The sequence below is a fragment of the Aplidium turbinatum genome, chromosome 15 (genome assembly GCF_918807975.1).
Source record: "Aplidium turbinatum chromosome 15, kaAplTurb1.1, whole genome shotgun sequence".
NCBI lineage: Eukaryota > Metazoa > Chordata > Ascidiacea > Aplousobranchia > Polyclinidae > Aplidium > Aplidium turbinatum.
In genome coordinates this window covers 16828780-16847154 of record NC_137486.1, presented here as the reverse complement: position 1 = coordinate 16847154, position 18375 = coordinate 16828780, and the positions used below count along the sequence as shown (strand labels likewise).

Genomic DNA, 18375 nt, shown 5'->3' with positions numbered 1-18375 from the left:
GAACATATTTAAGTGACTATCGTGCAATTTGTGAACCTTCTAGCACTCAGCCAAAGAGTTAATCGGTGCTTTGAACTTTGTTTGGTAACTACAGAAGAAAAAAGAGTTATGACAGGGGTGTTATGTTATGACTTTATTGAAATGTATTCTCTAACCCTAATTCTCTAGGCTGCGCTCGCTCTTACAAAATTACTCTTACAGTTGAATTCAGCGTGTTGTATTGTGTTTCACAATTATTTGCCTATTGTTCCCCTATTTTGTAGAATGTAGACATTGTAATCAATATTACTTTTTTGCTAAAAATTTTGGAATAATTTTGGTGTAGTTTTTGATTGTAAAAGGTCAATTAACTGCAGTTTGCGATGTTCTTGAAATTGTATATTCTCTTCCAGCCAACGGACAGTCTGCCGACCAGCCAAACCTGCTTTTTCCAACTGCGTCTTCCACCATATAGCAGTCAAGCTGTGATGGCTGAAAAAATGCGTTATGCCATCCGCCACTGCCGGTCAATCGATATGGACAACTACATGCTACTGCGAAACACCGATGACACTAATGCAGACGAAATGGAAGTTTAAATTTATTGTTGTTTCAAGTACTACGCCTTTTACATGCTAAAAACGTATTTATATTCAGTGTTATTGCATGTAAAATGTATTTCAAAAAGCTATATTTTTTCTTCATGTTCGAGAAAGATTGTAAACTGTTTCAGATCTTGTATTGATTGATTTTATAGAATGTACTACAAGTAGTTGCTTAGTTTTTTTATTGACAAAGTTGCGAGCAAAGTATATTTATCATGCGTACGCACTTAAATAAATTTACAAAGAGAATCAAAGGACCCTTTGTCAAAAGAATGAAATCAGTCAACATTTAGCATTGCTGCAAAAAGGAATTTTTGCGTCTTGGGTTTAAAACATTGATTTAACCACCGAACAGGGATATCTAGAGAAGGGGATATGAAGGCTCTCAGCGATTGCCTTATTCTCATGACACTGCCAGGGCGGTAGTTTGTAGTGCTTTAAACATGTGGTTCTTTTTTAAATCGTAGAAAGTTTTGTAGTGCAGCTGGTACAATGACCTACAGAAGACAGTTAGCAAATGTTAAAGAACACTTGTTTACAAAGACAGTTGAAAAGTTACCAGTAAGCTGTTTTTTATAACAAAGCCTTTGCAGGAGGCTAGATGTAAAGCAAGTAGATGGGTAGTTGAATTAACAAGCAACCACGAGCATGCTGTGAATATCCAGGCCTGAATTTAACAGCACAATGCAAGTTATCATAACAGGATTTATTAAACTACTATCGGTGCCAATTGTCATTTTACGATAAACACAGATTATTTACGATAAACAAGAGCCCTTCTATTGTCAGACGTAATAAAAGCCTTCGTTTCCCCTTATTTAGATATCCCTGCCACCGAAGCCTGTAGTGACTACATCAAATTAATGCGAAGATGCTTACGTAGTCCCACTGAACTACGGAATGGCTTGCAATCACTGCCAAGTTTTTTAACTGCAGGGGTAACGCAAACTATACACGATATTCGCGTAGTGCCAACGTTTCACAGACGTCACCCACCATGTCAAGGTTGAATGTTCAGCAAGTATTTAAACCAAGTTATTAACTTAGACGGTTAAACATCATCTGAATGGGTTTGTTCAAAAGAACACAGTGTTCAGCAATACAAAGAAAAACATTCCTGACAGTTTGTAGATAAACGACACAATACTGCACGGTGTGAAAACGTGAAAAAACGAAAGTGCACAAGCAATAACTTCCATACAATCGGTGTTCAACCAGTGAAAAAGAGAGTGGGCCTTCATTACAAATCAATATTTCCATGTATGATACCTCGCAGGCTGTGATGTCGGCTTTGGGAGGTAAAACCTTGATAATCTTCGGGTTCATTACGTTACTGAACTGTTGGACACCAACGCCAGGCTGCGCACGGAGATTAAACATGTTTAGCTCTTAGGTTTAAAGAGTCTCGATAGTCAGTTTCTTCCTGTCCCCACTATAGAAGCATCTTCCTGATTCTGCCAACGAAACTCTACGGTAAAGCATATTTTCGTGTTGTTCCGACACAGTCTTACTAGACCTGTTGGGCATGCGAAAGTACAGATTGCCGCAACTCTTCTTTAAACTGATCGCTCAAACCTGTCATCCAAAACTTCAGTAACCGCACATCCTCTTCTGTACAGTTCAAACAATTTTGCAGAAGCTTCGTCGTCTCTTCTTTGTCTCGTTTGTCAATCTTGGTGAACTTGTATAAGACTTTTACTTTACTAAAAATATGAAATTACTTTTAATAAATTTACTTTGTAAAAAGCATTTGTATATTTAAAGGTTTTAAAACAGATCATTGCACACCAGTTTTCTCAGGTTGAGGATAAAGATTTCTACAATCAGTCGATTAAACATGGTGAACTTGGGTAGAATAATTTAAAGTTAATATTGGAGCAAACTTGCTTCAATAACTGACAAAGCCCAATTAAAATAAAACAAAGTTCTCGTAATGAAAAAACAACTAGATACAATTTGTAAAGTAAAAATAATTCTAAACACCACTTTCTTAACTAGATTACTTTTATGTGGCAAAAGAGTGATGAGAAATTCAATGCAAGGAATGTGGAAAGTGGGTACATGCAAGATGTGCTAATGTCAAGAGAGCCGCAACAAGATTGGCGAAGTGTTTTGTTTGTGGGAAATGCAGTAAAGGAAGGAATGAAGTGGAAGGCCATGATGATGAGTTCTGCCATGGCATCGAAACAGTGACAGACTTCTGTTATCTGGGTGATCGGATAAATGGAAGTGGTGGATGTGAAGCAGCGGTGACAACAAGGGCAAGATTGGGCTGGGCAAAGTTCAGGGAATGTGGGGAAATGTTGTATGGCGGAAAATTTTCACTAAGGATGAAAGGAAAAGTATATCGGAGCTGTGTGCGGCCTGCAATGCTATATGGTAGCGAGACATGGGTATTGAGAGAGAGTGAACTGGCAATCCTGAGAAGAACGGAAAGGTCAATGGTGAGAGCAATGTGTGGGGTGAAAACGAGAAGGGAAAAAAGGACTGAAGAATTGTTGGATATGCTAGAGATGAGAGAGACCATAGACCAACTGGCAAGGGCAAATGGAGTAAGATGGTATGGACATGTGATAAGGAGGGAGGAAGGAAGTTTTCTTAGAAAGGCACTAGATCTAAAGGTGGATGGGAAGAGGAAACGCGGTCGTCCAAGAAGAACGTGGAAACAACAAGTGAAGGATGAGTTTAAAAAAGTTGGACTGAAGGAGGAAGATGCAAGGGACAGGGTGAAATGGAGAAAAGGGATTAAGAATTGCTGCGCGGAAACAATCGGCCACCCCCACTAGTGGGGAACAAACCGACGATGGATTATGATGATGATGATGATTACTTTTACTATCATCGCACAAATGTGAAATGATTGTTTAGATCAAAACATGAGCGACTGAAAAAACAAAACGTTGACATAGTTACAGTGCACAGAATTAACCTGAATACGGAAAAAAACTTACTTGATCCATTCTTGTTTAAGGCAAATCAAGCAATGTTGTACTACTTCATTAGACAATCTGTCGTTGGCAAGTGCAATTTCAAGTTTGTTAAGCATACTTGGCCCTTTTTCTGGAATCATACAACCACTTGCCATGCGGAATTCAATGCTGCTCAACGAGGATTGAGAAAGTTTTTGAGTCTTTGGAATCACGTCAATCAAGATATAAAATTCGGTGTTGCTTAAATGATTACGTGTAGTCACTTTTTCCTTTAGGCCAAGAAGGTTTGCTTCGTATGGCTTGACGTACGAGTCTGAATTGGTCAACATCTTAACGCAACCGATTGGCAGAATGTCTTTGAGAACATGCATGGCAGAAGTGATCAAAGCTTGATCTTTCCCTCTCCAAATCACTTGATTGCCAATCAGCAGATGCCAAGCTATGGCCCTGAACAATGGCGGCTGAAGAATGTCTCTCATATGCCGCAGAGATTGGAAAATATTTCCAGACTCGGGTTCACACGGAGACAGAGGTCTGATGGTCATGGCGCTCACTTCGTCCATCAGAGCAATTGCGGCCTTGTCATCACTGGTAACAAGAGAGTCTGATCGCGAGGCGCTGGTCATGATTTCTGCCCGTACAAGCACTTCATCAGTTGGAGAACCGTGGACAACATGCTCTTGCAGTCTTTTAACGCAGGCTCGCATCACCCAGGTAAAGGCTGTGTGAAGGTACTTGTACAATTCTTTGATGCCTAAAAAATACACGTCACAGATTTCTGTTTTCGTCATAGCTTCTTCACTGATGATGCTACAACGTAATTTAATGTCACTGCGATTATCATTATCTGTAGACAAACTGATATCAACCGCAGCTGTCACGGTTTCTTTCTATCTCTTACCAGGAAAAAGACTTGGAAAGGTTCAATGACGTATTTTAATGGGTTATAACCGAAAAGCAGTCAATTAAAGGTCGAAAGGTTCCACTAGTGAAATGATAATCTAACTTCTTGAAGGACTTTAACGAACGGCTTCTCAAATAACTCTAATTTCGAACACAATTTATATCAGCACCAATTCTCATCTACTTGTATTCGATTTCTTCAACTCTCAATCAACAATAATTTCTGCACCACCTACCAATCCACAACTCATAACACAACTCTCATAATCAACTTGTCATAATACAACTCCCATAATAATCATTACGCAAATTACACCACTATTTATAAAAGGTTCGTTCGGTCTAGTAACTTCGAGAAGGTTACGCAATGTTGCATCACACGAACTCATCGTTCGGTCACGTTGCACTGAGCGGCGTAAACAAGCAAGTTTAAAGAAGACTCTAGATATGCACGTAGCAATTGAATGACCTAGAATACACGTTACATAATACAGATTTCGTAATCAGAGGTTACTTCAGGATAATGACCGATGATAACCTATAGCAGTGGTTCCCAACCTGGGGTTCGCGGACCCCTTGGGGGTCCGTGAGAAAGCATTTGGGGGTCCGTGATTACCTTGATGAATTTTAACAGCAAAAACTTTACCAGCAAGTCTCAAAGAAATTCTGACGAATTGCGTAAAAGTCGTGAAATTTCATCAATAGCAAAGCTGTAAACCACCATACTTTTAAAGCGCTCTGTCAAGAAGTAGGGTCAGATTACGAAGTACTTTTGTATCATTTCTGAGGTACGTTGGTTATCTAGAGGAGAATTTTAAAAACGAATGCAGCAGCTAAAAAATGAGGTATCAACTCTTCTGAAAGCAAAAGAAAGTCCCCTCTCAAAATTGTTTGGGAGTAAAACTTTTCTATACGGCATGGCCTACTTAGCCGATATTTTCGGTCATATTAACAATGTTAATCGTGGCATTCAAGGACCAGGTGTGACAATAATTGATACAGCTGAAAAACTGAAAGCGTATTTAGCTAAATTGCCGGTTTGAAAACACAGATTGGAAGCAGGTAATTACGCTAACTTTCCAATGTTAGAAGATCTTGATGGATGAAACTCAAAGAAAAGATACTGTTGTGATCTCTATGAGAAAAAAATTTTGCGCACAGTTAGAAACCCTTCAAATCTCATTTCAACGTTATATTAATTTAGAACACCTGCCGAACTAAGTTGAAACATGGATTCGAAATCCTTTTCTTTTTGACTTGAACAACATTAGTGATGACGATCTCAGTAAAGATGACCTAATTGATTTGAGATCAAAAGAGTTATTACGCATTGAATTTCATTCAAAAACCGTGGAAGAATTTTGGTGCTCACAACTGCAAACCTACCCATTCTTGGCAAAGCAAGCGATTATTGTTTTGTTACCATTCAGAACCACTTAATTACCTTTGCGAGGCAGGATTCTCAGCTCTTGTTACAATAAAAACAACATCGAAATTGCCTGGACAGTGGACGTTGAAGATGACATGCGTGTTGCATTGTCAAAAACTCAATCACAGTTCAGTCGTTTAGTTCAGGAAAGGCAACAACAGCGCTCTCATTAAATTTGCTTATACGTTGAAAAAGTTTCGGCATGGCACTTTTGGTCAGGCAAAATTTAGGTAGGGGTCCGCAGAATTAATAATTTGTCTAAAAGGGTCCGTGACAACAAAAAGGTTGGGAACCACTGACCTATAGCATAAGAATTTTACAATCAAAACAGCACGCTCGATCGAGATACAAGCAGCCCGTCGCAAGACCTCGCGCATTGATTGTGACAGCAGCAAAAAGCCTATAAAACCATCAGTGTGGTATGAGCAACAGGTCTATGACTGGATCACGTCTTACCTGTTAACTCAACTAACGCTCTAGCATTTGAGTTGTCTCCTCGATGTTGACGGAAGTTTCGAGGAGTGACAGCGTTTGAAAACCGAGCCTTAACACGAGAGTTGTGTTGAGGGGCATCGGGTGCAGCTTTGCTAAAGGTAATGTTTGCCCCTTCCTGTAACACAAATAAAACCAACACATAGGGTCTGCAGGGGTAAATGGGTACCTGGGGTGAAACGGATAATTATATTATTTTAATGATTGCATCATATGTTGTTGTTAAAACATAGAGCTGCTTTTAGTGATAGTTATTTATACCAACAGCTATAATTTAGTACAAAAAAAGTGAGAAGAAGTGTTTACTTAATCCATTTATTGATTTCGAAGTATTTTTTGTACAAGACGCTTATTTAGGTATTGTTCCAAACTTTTATGCTGCTTGGAAATTTGATATTTGATGTTAAATAACTTGTTACTGTATTATTTTGTATGCTGGTGTTTATGGTTCCTTTTCCAGGCTCTGCTACTATTCGGCGAGTCTGATTCGGCTAATCCGATTCGGCGAGTTCCCTATTCGGCGAGAGCCTTTTTCGGCGAGTTTTTGAAATTTTATTTTTGAAAAGGAATTATCGGGTACCGTAGCCTAATTATAATTGCCGTTTTTACATCGTTAAACGTTGAAATCGTGCAGAAAGGAATAAAAATAAACTGTTTGAACTATTAAATTAAAATTCGTCATGTCAGTTCAGTTGAGTTGTTTTTATTTCTGACCATCATATCAAAAACAATACACGTCAACATAGCAAAGGTAGAAGCGACAAAACGCGAACGTTAAAACGTGCTTGAATTCGTCATGTCAGTTGAGTTGTTTTTATTTTTGATCATGATATCAAAAACAATTCACGTCAACATAGCAAAGGTGTAAAAAAAGGTAGAAGCGACAAAACGAGAACGTTAAAACGTGCTTGTGACCGAAGTAAGTTATTGAGTTGAAAGAAATTTGGTACGGTCGCAACACCTTCAGAAAAATTTAAGAAATGAAGGGAAAATAAAAAAAAAGAAAATGTTACAAAAAAAATCATGTTTAATGTCTATAAGTTAGTACTTTTGAATAGTTAAAATGATTAGTTTGGATCAACAAATGCGTGGCCTGCAGCTTGGATTGAAAGGAAATTATCGGGTACCGTAGCCTAGTTATCCCGACCAGCAGAAATTGCCGTTTTTACATCGCTAAACGTTGAAATCGTGTAGAAAAGAGAACTTTGCTGACTAGGATACGTTGAAACTGGGAAACATTCACAGAAGCTCTTCGACTTGTTCCAAGAACCCATTTAGCCTAACAGTTTATTTGTACATTGATTCAACGTCTGAATACATTATCTTAAAAATGCAACGTATCGAAGGGCTTCTGTGAATGTTTCTCAGTTTCAACGCAGGCCTTAAAACTCGTGTTTTTTTCCGGCAGCCATCGTGGCCTACCGAGAGCTCCTTCTCGGCGGCCAAATCTGCGTGCTTGGAGGCCAAAATACAATAACGATAGCACAAGTAAATAGCATTAAACTTGCAACAATGTTAAAATGATCACTGAGCGTTGTTGCAGTCTGGGCGACGTTCTGCAATAGAATCGTTGTACCACGCATTAAATGCTTTATCGGGATTGTAATCCGGTATTGCGGGACCATCTAACGACCCTAAATTGTTTTAACTGCTCGCAACTCAGTAAATTGTTTCAACTGCATACCGCCTTTCATAAAACCTGACCATTTATTCCGTTATGATGTCACCATTGAGGGTGTGAAGTCACTAACCCACAGCGTTCTCAAGTATGAAGACACGTGTTTTACCCACGGATGTCAACTAACCTAGTTCTCCTTTTTAACAACGATTCAATGTCCGACAACATTGAATCGATATAAAAACGACAATATTGCCAGCCGATGTAAATTAGCACTTTCGGATTAACACTTCGTTAAAATAAACATCGGGAATTGCAAACAAGACTTACAGCGCTGGTGATCGCAGCTGGATATATTCAATACAACAGTAGTGACTAGGATGCGCTGACCGAACTCGCTGACCTAAACGTCGGCTGCATAGCCGAGTGGTGAGAACGCTGGCACGGCAATCGAAAGCGCGCCGGTTCGACACCGCTCAAGAGCATGCGGCTGTGTCTTTGGCAGGACACTTAAAGGCATGCCTGAAGGTGGACACGAAGATTGGCTTCCTTGCCTTCCCGTCCACTTAATCTAAATCTTCAACCACCACGTGTAAGCCTGGATACGACAAACAAACCTAATTCTGCGTCACTCTTTAATACTACATATTTTCGACATTTAATCCACGATCATTCTATTGCGAAATTAAATAATTGGCTAGAAGAAACCGGCGGCCAAACTTGGCCGACGGAGGAGGTAGCACAGGCGGTCATTCAAGCACTACTTAGCGGCCATGGCCACCGGCTGCTTTAAGGCTTGCAACGTATCCTAGTCATCAAAGTTCTCTTTTCTACACGATTTCAACGTTTAGCGACGTTAAAACGATAGGCCACACATTTGGTTAGTCTTTGCATTCTGTTACTACAAGAGTCATTCCATTGCTACTGGTACAGTCGTGGAACCATATGTCATAGATTTTTATGAAGTTTCATATGTACAATCTCCGTGCAATTTTAAGAAGAGTGATACCAATTTTACCGAAATCAGCCCAGTACTTTTTGAGATATCGGCGATTGAAAATTGGCCCTTTTCAGGCATTTTCGTGATCGCTCATGCGTAAAAATTAACTGCAAATTTTGATTGACCTATTATGAAGGTGTTTCAAATGGTAACTTAAAAATTCCGATGCATATGAGTTATCCAAAGTAAGGGGATTCTGAAAAGATATATTGTTTGTTGGTTTTATATCACTACAGGCCACCAAGTGGCTAGTTTCGCACATGACTATTTGTGATCAGTCATGCATGACGAAACTTTGATCGCTTATAGCAAAAAACACTCTACTTCGATTTTTCTGCAACTTGGCTTAAATGAAAGGTAATTTTCTTGGCTTTCTAGTTTGCAAATATGAAATGGGATATTTGAGTAGAAATGAAGTAGTTTGCTGTAGTAAGTGTACCATAAAACTCGCCACTTGGTGGCCTGTAGTGGTATAAAACAAACAAACAATATATCTTTTCAGAATCTCCTTACTTTGGATAATTCATATGCATTGGAATTTTGAAGTTACCATTTGAAACAGCTTCATAATAGGTCAATCAAAATTTGCAGTTAATTTTTACGCATGAGCGATGACGAAAATGCCTGAAAAGGGCCAATTTTCAATCGCCGTTATCTCAAAAAGTACTGGGCCGATTTTGGTAAAATTGGTAGCACTTTTCTTAGAATTGCACGGAGATTGTACATATGAAATTTCATAAAAATCTACGACATATGGTTCCACGACTGTACCAGTAGCCATGGAATGAACCTACAGCAAACTACCTCATTTCTACTCAAATATCCCACTTCATATTTGGAAGCTAGAAAGCCAAGAAAATTACCTTTCATTTAAGCCAAGTTGCAGAAAAATCGAAGTAGAGTGTTTTTTGCTATAAGCGATCAAAGTTTCGTCATGCATGACTGATCACAAATAGTCATGTGTGAAACTAGCCACTTGGTGGCCTGTAGTGATATAAAACAAACAAACAATATATCTTTTCAGAATCCCCTTACTTTGGATAACTCATATGCATTGGAATTTTCAAGTTACCATTTGAAACACCTTCATAATAGGTCAATCAAAATTTGCAGTTAATTTTTACGCATGAGCGATCACAAAAATGCCTGAAAAGGGCCAATTTTCAATCGCCGATATCTCAAAAAGTACTGGGCTGATTTCGGTAAAATTGGTATCACTCTTCTTAAAATTGCACGGAGATTGTACATATGAAATTTCATAAAAATCTATGACATATGGTTCCACGATTGTACCAGTAGCCATGGAATGACCCACAATGTAAAAATGAACTGTTAGGCTAACTGGATTCTTGGAACAAATTTTTGCTGGTAGGGATAACTAGGCTACAGTACGCAATAATTTCCTTGCAATCTAAGCTGTAGGCCACACATTTGTTGATCCAAACTAATCCTTTTAACTATTCAAAAGTACTAACTTACTAATAAAGTACTAATATAAACATGATTTTTTTTTTTTGTAACATTTTATTTTTTTTTATTTTCCCTTTATATCTTAAATTTTTCTGAAGGTGTTGTGACCGTGCCAAATTTCTTTCAACTCATTAACTTACTTCGGTCACAAGCACGTTTTAACGTTCGCGTTTTGTCGCTTCTACCTTACAAACAACTGAACGGACATGACGAATTCAAGCACGTTTTAACGTTCGCGTTTTGTCGCTTCTACCTTTGCTATGTTGACGTGTATTGTTTTTGATACGATGGTCAGAAATAAAAACAACTCAACTGAACTGACATGACGAATTTTAATTTAATAGTTCAAACAGTTTATTTTTATTCCTTTCTGCACGTTCAGCGACGTTAAAACGATGTGAAAACAGTTAGGCTACGGTACCCGATAATTCCCTTTCAAAAATAAAATTTCAAAGACTCGCCGCATAGGGCACTCGCCGTAAAAGGCTCTCGCCGAATCGGACTAGCCGAATCGGATTAGCCGAATTGGACTCGCCGAAACGAGCCATTCCGCTTTTCCATGGTCTAATACAGCGATAAAACAGGTAATATACTGAGTATACATGATATACCCATTTTACCCCGAGGCCTGGGTACTAAAATGCAGGCTCAAAATGATAGGTCTACAAGGTATATTAATGAATATTTTTGAATATCATAAATATGACATATTCTACACATATCAAATGTTACATTGCAAATTTTTTTAAAATTATACTTCATCTGTTAAAATTTAACAAGATTTTTAAATAAAAATTAACCAAAATCCTACCTGTATTACCCAGTAGACCCTACACAGGAGAAAAACATTGCGAACTCATGACAACTTGTTAATACAGCTACTCAGCTGTCATCTAAAAAACTTATAGAATGTAAAAGTTACAATTAAATTCTTCAAAAGAGCAAAAACAATATCATTTAAATATTTTTAGGAATGATTATATCTAAGCTGTACCTGTAAATTTTCTATAATTCGTCCAATGCAGCCGACCAGAAAAGGCCAAGATTGGATAAGAAATACCCGGTCTTTCATGATGCAAATAATGCTGTACCATCTTTGCAGTCCACGTGCTGTGTTGTCTTTGACATAGAATGTGTAGCTGATCACATAGCCATGTTGTTCATCACCGAACATTATAGGACCCTCACGGCCAGGGCACACTTCACAGCTCAAACTTCTAACACAGGCTTGTCTAACCAAACGATAGACATCAGGGCTAACAGGCTGCTGCATGCTTATATAGTTTGTGCCAGCGTCTTTATCATGACTGATAAAACCTTGATCTCCTTCAGGCAGTGACCGACAAGCTTGACACAAATCTGTCTTCTTAACTGTCGTATCTTTACTGGAAACTGTTAGATTGGAAACCAAGGACTCTTGTGATCCGATAGATGATGATACATCAGTGTCTGCAATGCTGCCGTTGTAAGATGGTTCAGTGAAAAATTCACTTCCATAGTTGCTTTGAACGTCCACGATACCCTCTGGTTTGTTCAAGTTTACTTTCTCGCATGTGAACATAACACTCGGACCATGCTGTTCGCAAAAATGGCACAAAGCCATTACCGCATCCATGGTTATAAAATTTAAAAACTTGTAAGCTTAAAATAGTATGTATATAAACAATGAATTGGCATAACCTAGATGACAAAAAACACATGCTACTGTTAGACAATCACCCAAAAATTTAAACCCAGACAACTATGATTGTTTTAAAAAATATTTGAACATTTTTAGAAAAGAATGCGATGCTACTAGGTCTTAATATCCTTGAAGTATTGATTGAGAGCTTTACCCAACTGTGCTGCTTAGTTTAATATTGGCATAACAAGTCACACAGTTGGTGAAATACCAAATTAGCATAGCAGCGCCATTAAACCGGTATATCTATCAACTAGGCTACAATAAGAACTATTGTATATGTATAAGCATTTGCAATGAAAAGAACGGCGCATCAGTACCGGTGTAGTATTTTTATGTGGTACAAAACGTTGCAATTTTGGTCAACTTATGGTTATTCAAATTAAACTTTTAAATTTAAGGTTTAACAAATAGTTATGTAGATATCAGGTTAACTTAGCAGCCAGTAAGAAAGGGCAAAAAATACCATTGAGATTGCATTGACTATGCGAAAATGCGTCAACGTCGATTAAAGAAAACTATTCTCTAAGTCAACGAAATCAGGTTTTTGAAACCAAAACATACAGACAACAAGTTCATAAGTCTTTAGCTTGTAAGCAAATGTTCCATTTTTGTGTCATTTTAACATAGGGTTATGACATAAGCCAACACCCAGCAAAAACAACAGTTGTATATTAATACTATATATATACCATATTGATAGTAAGAAGTGACTCCAGTGACAATTTCTTAATTTTGCATCAAGTTACGATTGATCTGTAACAAACATGTTCCTTACTCTTTTCTGATATGCCTTGACAAAAAGTTGAGTTCAAATGCAACATAGTTGGATTTGCACACAGGAATTAATTAAACGTCAAGTTTCAAACTTAAAGTTTTGAAACCGCGTTATGATCCCATCTATACATGCATACAATTCATTTGTAAGTAAATTTCTTGGATAACATCATGATGTGAGCAGTTTATGCACAAAGATGATATATTGCAAACCTGTTACCACAGCAACTGACCCTACAAAAAGTCACAGATACAAACGTCATGTCATATGTGACTTTGCATAAATCAGTTGCAAAATTCATTTGCAACAAAAGTTTTACAACAAAAATTTCAACCTCAAAGCAATGGTTTTGTCAACTGTGAGTGTCAATCACTATGACGATGATGGACATATGCAGACAAGAAGAATGTAAAATTTTTATAGGAACACATTGGCCATAGAAAAAGATAATATAACACATCAGGTTATGCCAAAGACAAGAATTCATATTAGTAACATTTGACGAAGCGAGTTGGTGCAAGCAAATTTTTCTAGACTTTACAAAAACAAACCACCAACTGTTTTCACACAATAAACAAATATCCAGGTCTTGGCAAATTTAATTCCACCATCACAAATCAATAACGACACGGCATGTGATTATTGCTAACTCAATTAGACTTGCAGTTTGTCTTGCGCAAAATTTGTAGCAGTTGTCATTGCTTCAGTTAAAGCATCGATCTTTTGACCAGATGCTTGAGCACTGGTGTCTTTTCCACCACCTTTTCCACCAATAATTGTCGATACTGAACGAATCCAATCGTTTGCAGATAATCCTTTTGCAATGCATTCCTTAGGTACTTGACTCAAGCATAGGATCTTCTTTGATTCTTCATCAACGCTGAACAGCATCACTGCTGATTCTGGACTTTTTGCTTTGTAGATCTTTAAAGCTTCATTCAATGATTTTGCATTGGCATTAGTGTTCAACTGAGTGACAACAATAGGCTTATTGGGATTCGCTGCAATACTTTCTTCTGTCTGTAGCAATGCTGCTTTTGTTGCATCGGCTTTGACAGCACGTTCAACATTGTCAATGCTCTTTTTAAGATTTGAAGCAGCTTCTCTCATTTCATCCTTTTTCCATTGAGCTATACAGGAGGTTCCTAGTTCTTCTGTAAAATCGGTGATTTTCTTACTAAAAGATTTCAAATTTTCCTTTTTGTTGATGGCATTTTTGACGATGGACAGCAGCTTGGATAGTTCATCTTCTAGCAAGGTTGCTTTGCGAACTGCTTTGTTCGCCTCTTGCCCAGTGATAGCCACTATTCTTCGAATGCCTTTGGCAATGGCTTCCTCGCTGATGATGACAAGTTTCTCAGCATGTCCAATATTTTGCAAATGTGTTCCACCACAAAACTCAACAGATGTTTTATTGCCAGCCTGAGATGTTGGGTCATCCAACAATGTCTTCACAGGCACTCCAACAGAAACAACACGAACAGGGTCAGGATATGTTTCATCAAATATGGCTCGCAAGCCTTGAATGGATTTAGCTTTTGACAAAGGACAAATTTCAGCAAACACTCTTTCTCTTTTCTCTATCACCTCATTGCAAATTTGCTCAGTTCGTTTGATCTCGTCTGTTTTCATAGCTTTTTTTGTAGTGAAATCAAATCGTAGTCTGTCTGGAGCAACTAAGGATCCTCGCTGATCAGCCTCTCCAAGAACACATCTTAAGGCAAAATTGAGAACATGAGTTGAAGTGTGATTATTCATTACAGTTCGCCGCCGCTGTTGATCAATGAATAAATCAAGAACATCACCAACCTTAAGTGTACCAACAACAGTGCCAACATGCAAAACATAGCCACCTTGCACCTGGCAATTTTTCACCGTAAACTCTGTTTGATCATCATCTGATTTGACCATGTAACCAAGATCATAGATTTGACCTCCTTGCTCTGGATAAAATGATGTGTTGTCAAGCATAATGCCACATTCAACACCTGAAGTAACTTCATCAACAAATGATTTTCCTAATCGAAGAGCTACTATCTTTCCAGATGCCTTTTCAAATGTATATTCTCCTTTATCGGTAGAAGAGTATATATATTTAAAAGAGTCATTTGTTGGTGGAAATTGTCGTTTTTGCAAATCAGTAATAGCATGAACATCAAGGGTAATTTTTTCCTCATTCCCATCACCAATGCCCTGCGATCTAAGCTTTGCAGCAACCTTTGCTACTTCAAATTCAGCACAATTTACAGTTAAACCTTTTTCTTCTGCCATAATTGAAGTTAAATCTGGAGGAAAACCATAGGTATCATACAGTAACCAGCAAGTATCTCCTGGAAAAACTGTGCTTCCTTCTGGAAGACTTTTGATTCTCCTCGTCATGATCCTTTGTCCACGACTCAAAGTTTTCAAGAATTGTTCTTCTTCTTCATTAATTATGTCAATAACCATCTGTGGATCATGTGTGATTTCAGGAAAAGCTTCTCCTAGAATTTCAACTACAACATGAACCAATGATGAAAAAAAGCCTTTTTTAGCATTCAGTTTTTCAAGAGCAAATCTTGTCGCTCGACGAAGAATTCTTCGCAAAACATATCCTCTTCCAACATTGTCAGGTCGCCCACCATCAGAAAGAGCAATTGTCAAGGTACGAGCATGATCTGCTAGCACTCTGTATGCCATGTCAACCCCATCCACATCATCCTTTCCAACACGTCCTTGGTATGGTGGTGCACCAGTGCCTTTTTGAATGGCATCAAATAGAGGTAAAAACATGTCAGTATCATAATTTGATCGCTTTCCTTGAATAACAGAAACAAGGCGTTCAAGGCCCATTCCTGTGTCAACATGTTTCCTTGCCAAAAGTTTTAGTGTACCGTCAGCTTCCCGATTAAATTGGGTGAAGACAAGATTCCAAACTTCCAATACATCTGGGTCATCCATATTGACTAAATGTGATGCATCTCTTCCACCAATCCGATCAAAATGTATTTCAGTACAAGGCCCACATGGACCAACTTCACCCATTTCCCAAAAGTTATCTTTCATATTACCAGTCAAAACTCGTTCTGGAGGAAGAATTTCTAACCAAGCATCTCTTGTTTCATAATCAGGCTCCAAACCCAACTCTTTATTTCCCTCAAAATATGTCACATAAAGACACTCAATTGGAATTTTATATACTTCAGTTAACAGTTCCCAAGACCAGGCGATGGTATCTTTTTTGAAATAATCTCCAAATGACCAAACACCAAGCATTTCAAAAAAAGTGTGATGATAAGTATCTTTTCCAACATCATCTAAGTCATTGTGTTTTCCTCCAGCTCGGATGCACTTTTGAGAATTGCAAGCTCGTTTCACCTTAGAAAGAGGATTGGATGGGGAAATAGTCCCAAGAAAAATTGCTTTAAACTGATTCATTCCAGCATTGGCAAACAAAAGTGTAGGATCATCCAAAGGAATAGTGCTGGAAGAATGAATATACTGATGATCATATTTTTCTACCCAAAAATCAATAAATATCTTTCTCAACTGCTTTGAATTTAATGAAGCATCCATTTTGTATATTATACAATGTACTGGCAAGTACCTGCAACTGCAATCAAAGTATAATCAAGCATAACTGAAGATGTAACTAACAACAGGGTTGGACATAACAAGGATACCCTTCACATATTTACAAAGAATTGTAACAGTAATATTAGCTGTTTTGATACACTATAGCTAGTATACACTGATATAAATACAGTAGAATCTAACAAATTGTTCAAACATAGAATTTTGCATAAAACAGTAAATGATATGCAGAGAATCAAAGTCGATACCATAAGAGCAGGAGTCTGCAGGACTATGTTAACCACTCCCGTACTCCCCCGGCTCATTAGGGGTCCACTCATTTTAGTCTGATTAATGTTTTTAACTGTTTAAAAGATAGAAAACTGCTACAGAAGCTCAATTAAGAAAATAAAACAACTTCTGACAGGTGTCAAACTCACAACAATGCTTGATATGAACGACTCGGTTACATGTCTTGCAATACAAACAAATTTATTTTAATATAATTTGGAAAAACTATATACGGTACTCTAATAACTTGAATAACACAAAAGTATCCCTACAACACTACTCCAAAATTCCACAGCGACATTTTGTAAACCAGACCTAAGCTAGAATATTGCTTCGATGTCACCTCCACAAAACAACCATCTACGGTAGGCTAACCGTTTAATTGGCCTTCCGGTACATGAAAACAAATGGCAAACAATTACCAAGGCATAAATTTATATTCAAAAAAATGATTACACCTTTTATTAAATAACCTTGCCACCCCCTCCTTTTTTAACTACTATGGATAGAGTGCTTAGTTGCGGTCTATTCAAATAACTTTGACGTAACAATAGTTTTTTCTGTTCTACCAGTTGAATATATCTTATAGGCACAGTTGCAGGATGTGTAGGATAATATGTACCTTTACATTTTGCAAATTTAGTCAGTAAAAAAGATTTTTTAGTGCAGGTAGTTGTCAGGTTACCTCGTGGATACCTTTTGATGTAGTTAATTCTTTTCGTCGCTATATTTGTGAAAACAGGCACCTTACCGGTTAATCGCAGACTTTCTTTTTCATCAATTGAACTAATTTTTGCATTTGTGCCATTTTTCATTATTTTGCCTTTGGTTGTTAGTCTTTTCCACCAATATTTTAATGTAGCAAGAGTGAAACATTTTTCATTCTTTCGCACTTTTAAGATATGAATTTTTGTGCTGTTTGCTTTCAGCTTAACTAAAGATGATCTAGCTGCTAGCTGATTGAAATCAATCTTTAGCTGTCTATGATTGAACTGACTAGTGTGAAAATAAATTTGTTTATCTTAAAGAAGCTCGATATTAAATAGCTTAATCATGCAAGGCTGTAATGTATTCACTACTTCCCAATTTCTTGGCTGGGCATTCACTTTGCTTGCTCAACCACATTTTATTCGTGTAGCTGGCAAAATTGGGCATGCATAGTTTCAACAGTGGATTAAGGGAGTAAAAAGTATTTTGTGTCTCACAATAACTAACAAAATGATGTAATATTCTGAAGTAAACGCTACGCACTCAAACAACCTAGTTAATTAACAATTAAATTGACAAATTTCTGGATTATGAAGTCAAAATATGATGTCACATTATTGCTCCTAAAAATGCCTAAAAAGTGATCAAAACATGGACGGTGATATTTGTTAAAATTTTTTTGGGGGCAAACCCCCAACACCTCTTTTCATTTTTCTTTGATTTCCCCAACTTTTTTCTATATCTGCTACTGCATTGTAGACATACCGTAGCCTACCGTATTAGGCCTAACTATTTTTTCTAGAAAATCTTTGTTTACGGGTAGTACCGTACTCTTTGCTAAAATGATGAATGTAAACTTTTCCCCACATGAAAAAATAGGGGCTCACTAGTGGATTTGATTGATTGAATCTTTATCCTCGGACTGGGAAAGCTTCTTGC

At 37.6% G+C, this 18375-nt stretch overlaps 3 protein-coding genes across 3 annotated transcripts in view; 1 reads left to right on the top strand and 2 right to left on the bottom strand.

Annotated features, from left to right (window-relative positions):
• Positions 1-832, top strand: part of LOC145784513 (putative E3 ubiquitin-protein ligase HERC1) — a 61191-nt gene extending 60359 nt beyond the window's left edge. The window contains exon 92 of the mRNA XM_082596346.1: positions 393-832. Within this exon, the coding sequence (XP_082452472.1) occupies positions 393-578 (186 nt within the window). The 3' untranslated portion in view covers positions 579-832. The remainder of the gene's footprint in view (positions 1-392) is intronic.
• LOC145784514 (folliculin-like) lies at positions 820-12071 on the bottom strand. The gene is made up of 4 exons (XM_082596347.1): positions 11421-12071; positions 6303-6456; positions 3536-4268; positions 820-2287 (listed from the first exon to the last, which is right to left on the bottom strand). Exons 1-4 carry the CDS (start codon positions 12039-12041, stop codon positions 2095-2097), a joined length of 1701 nt encoding a protein of 566 aa, XP_082452473.1. The 5' UTR covers positions 12042-12071; the 3' UTR covers positions 820-2094.
• A 35-nt stretch (positions 12072-12106) lies between these two features.
• Positions 12107-16440, bottom strand: LOC145784274 (alanine--tRNA ligase, cytoplasmic-like). Its single transcript, XM_082596064.1, has one exon. The coding sequence runs from the start codon at positions 16438-16440 to the stop codon at positions 13540-13542; it is 2901 nt and encodes a 966-aa protein (XP_082452190.1). The 3' UTR covers positions 12107-13539.
• Between the last annotated feature and the right edge of the window lie 1935 nt (positions 16441-18375).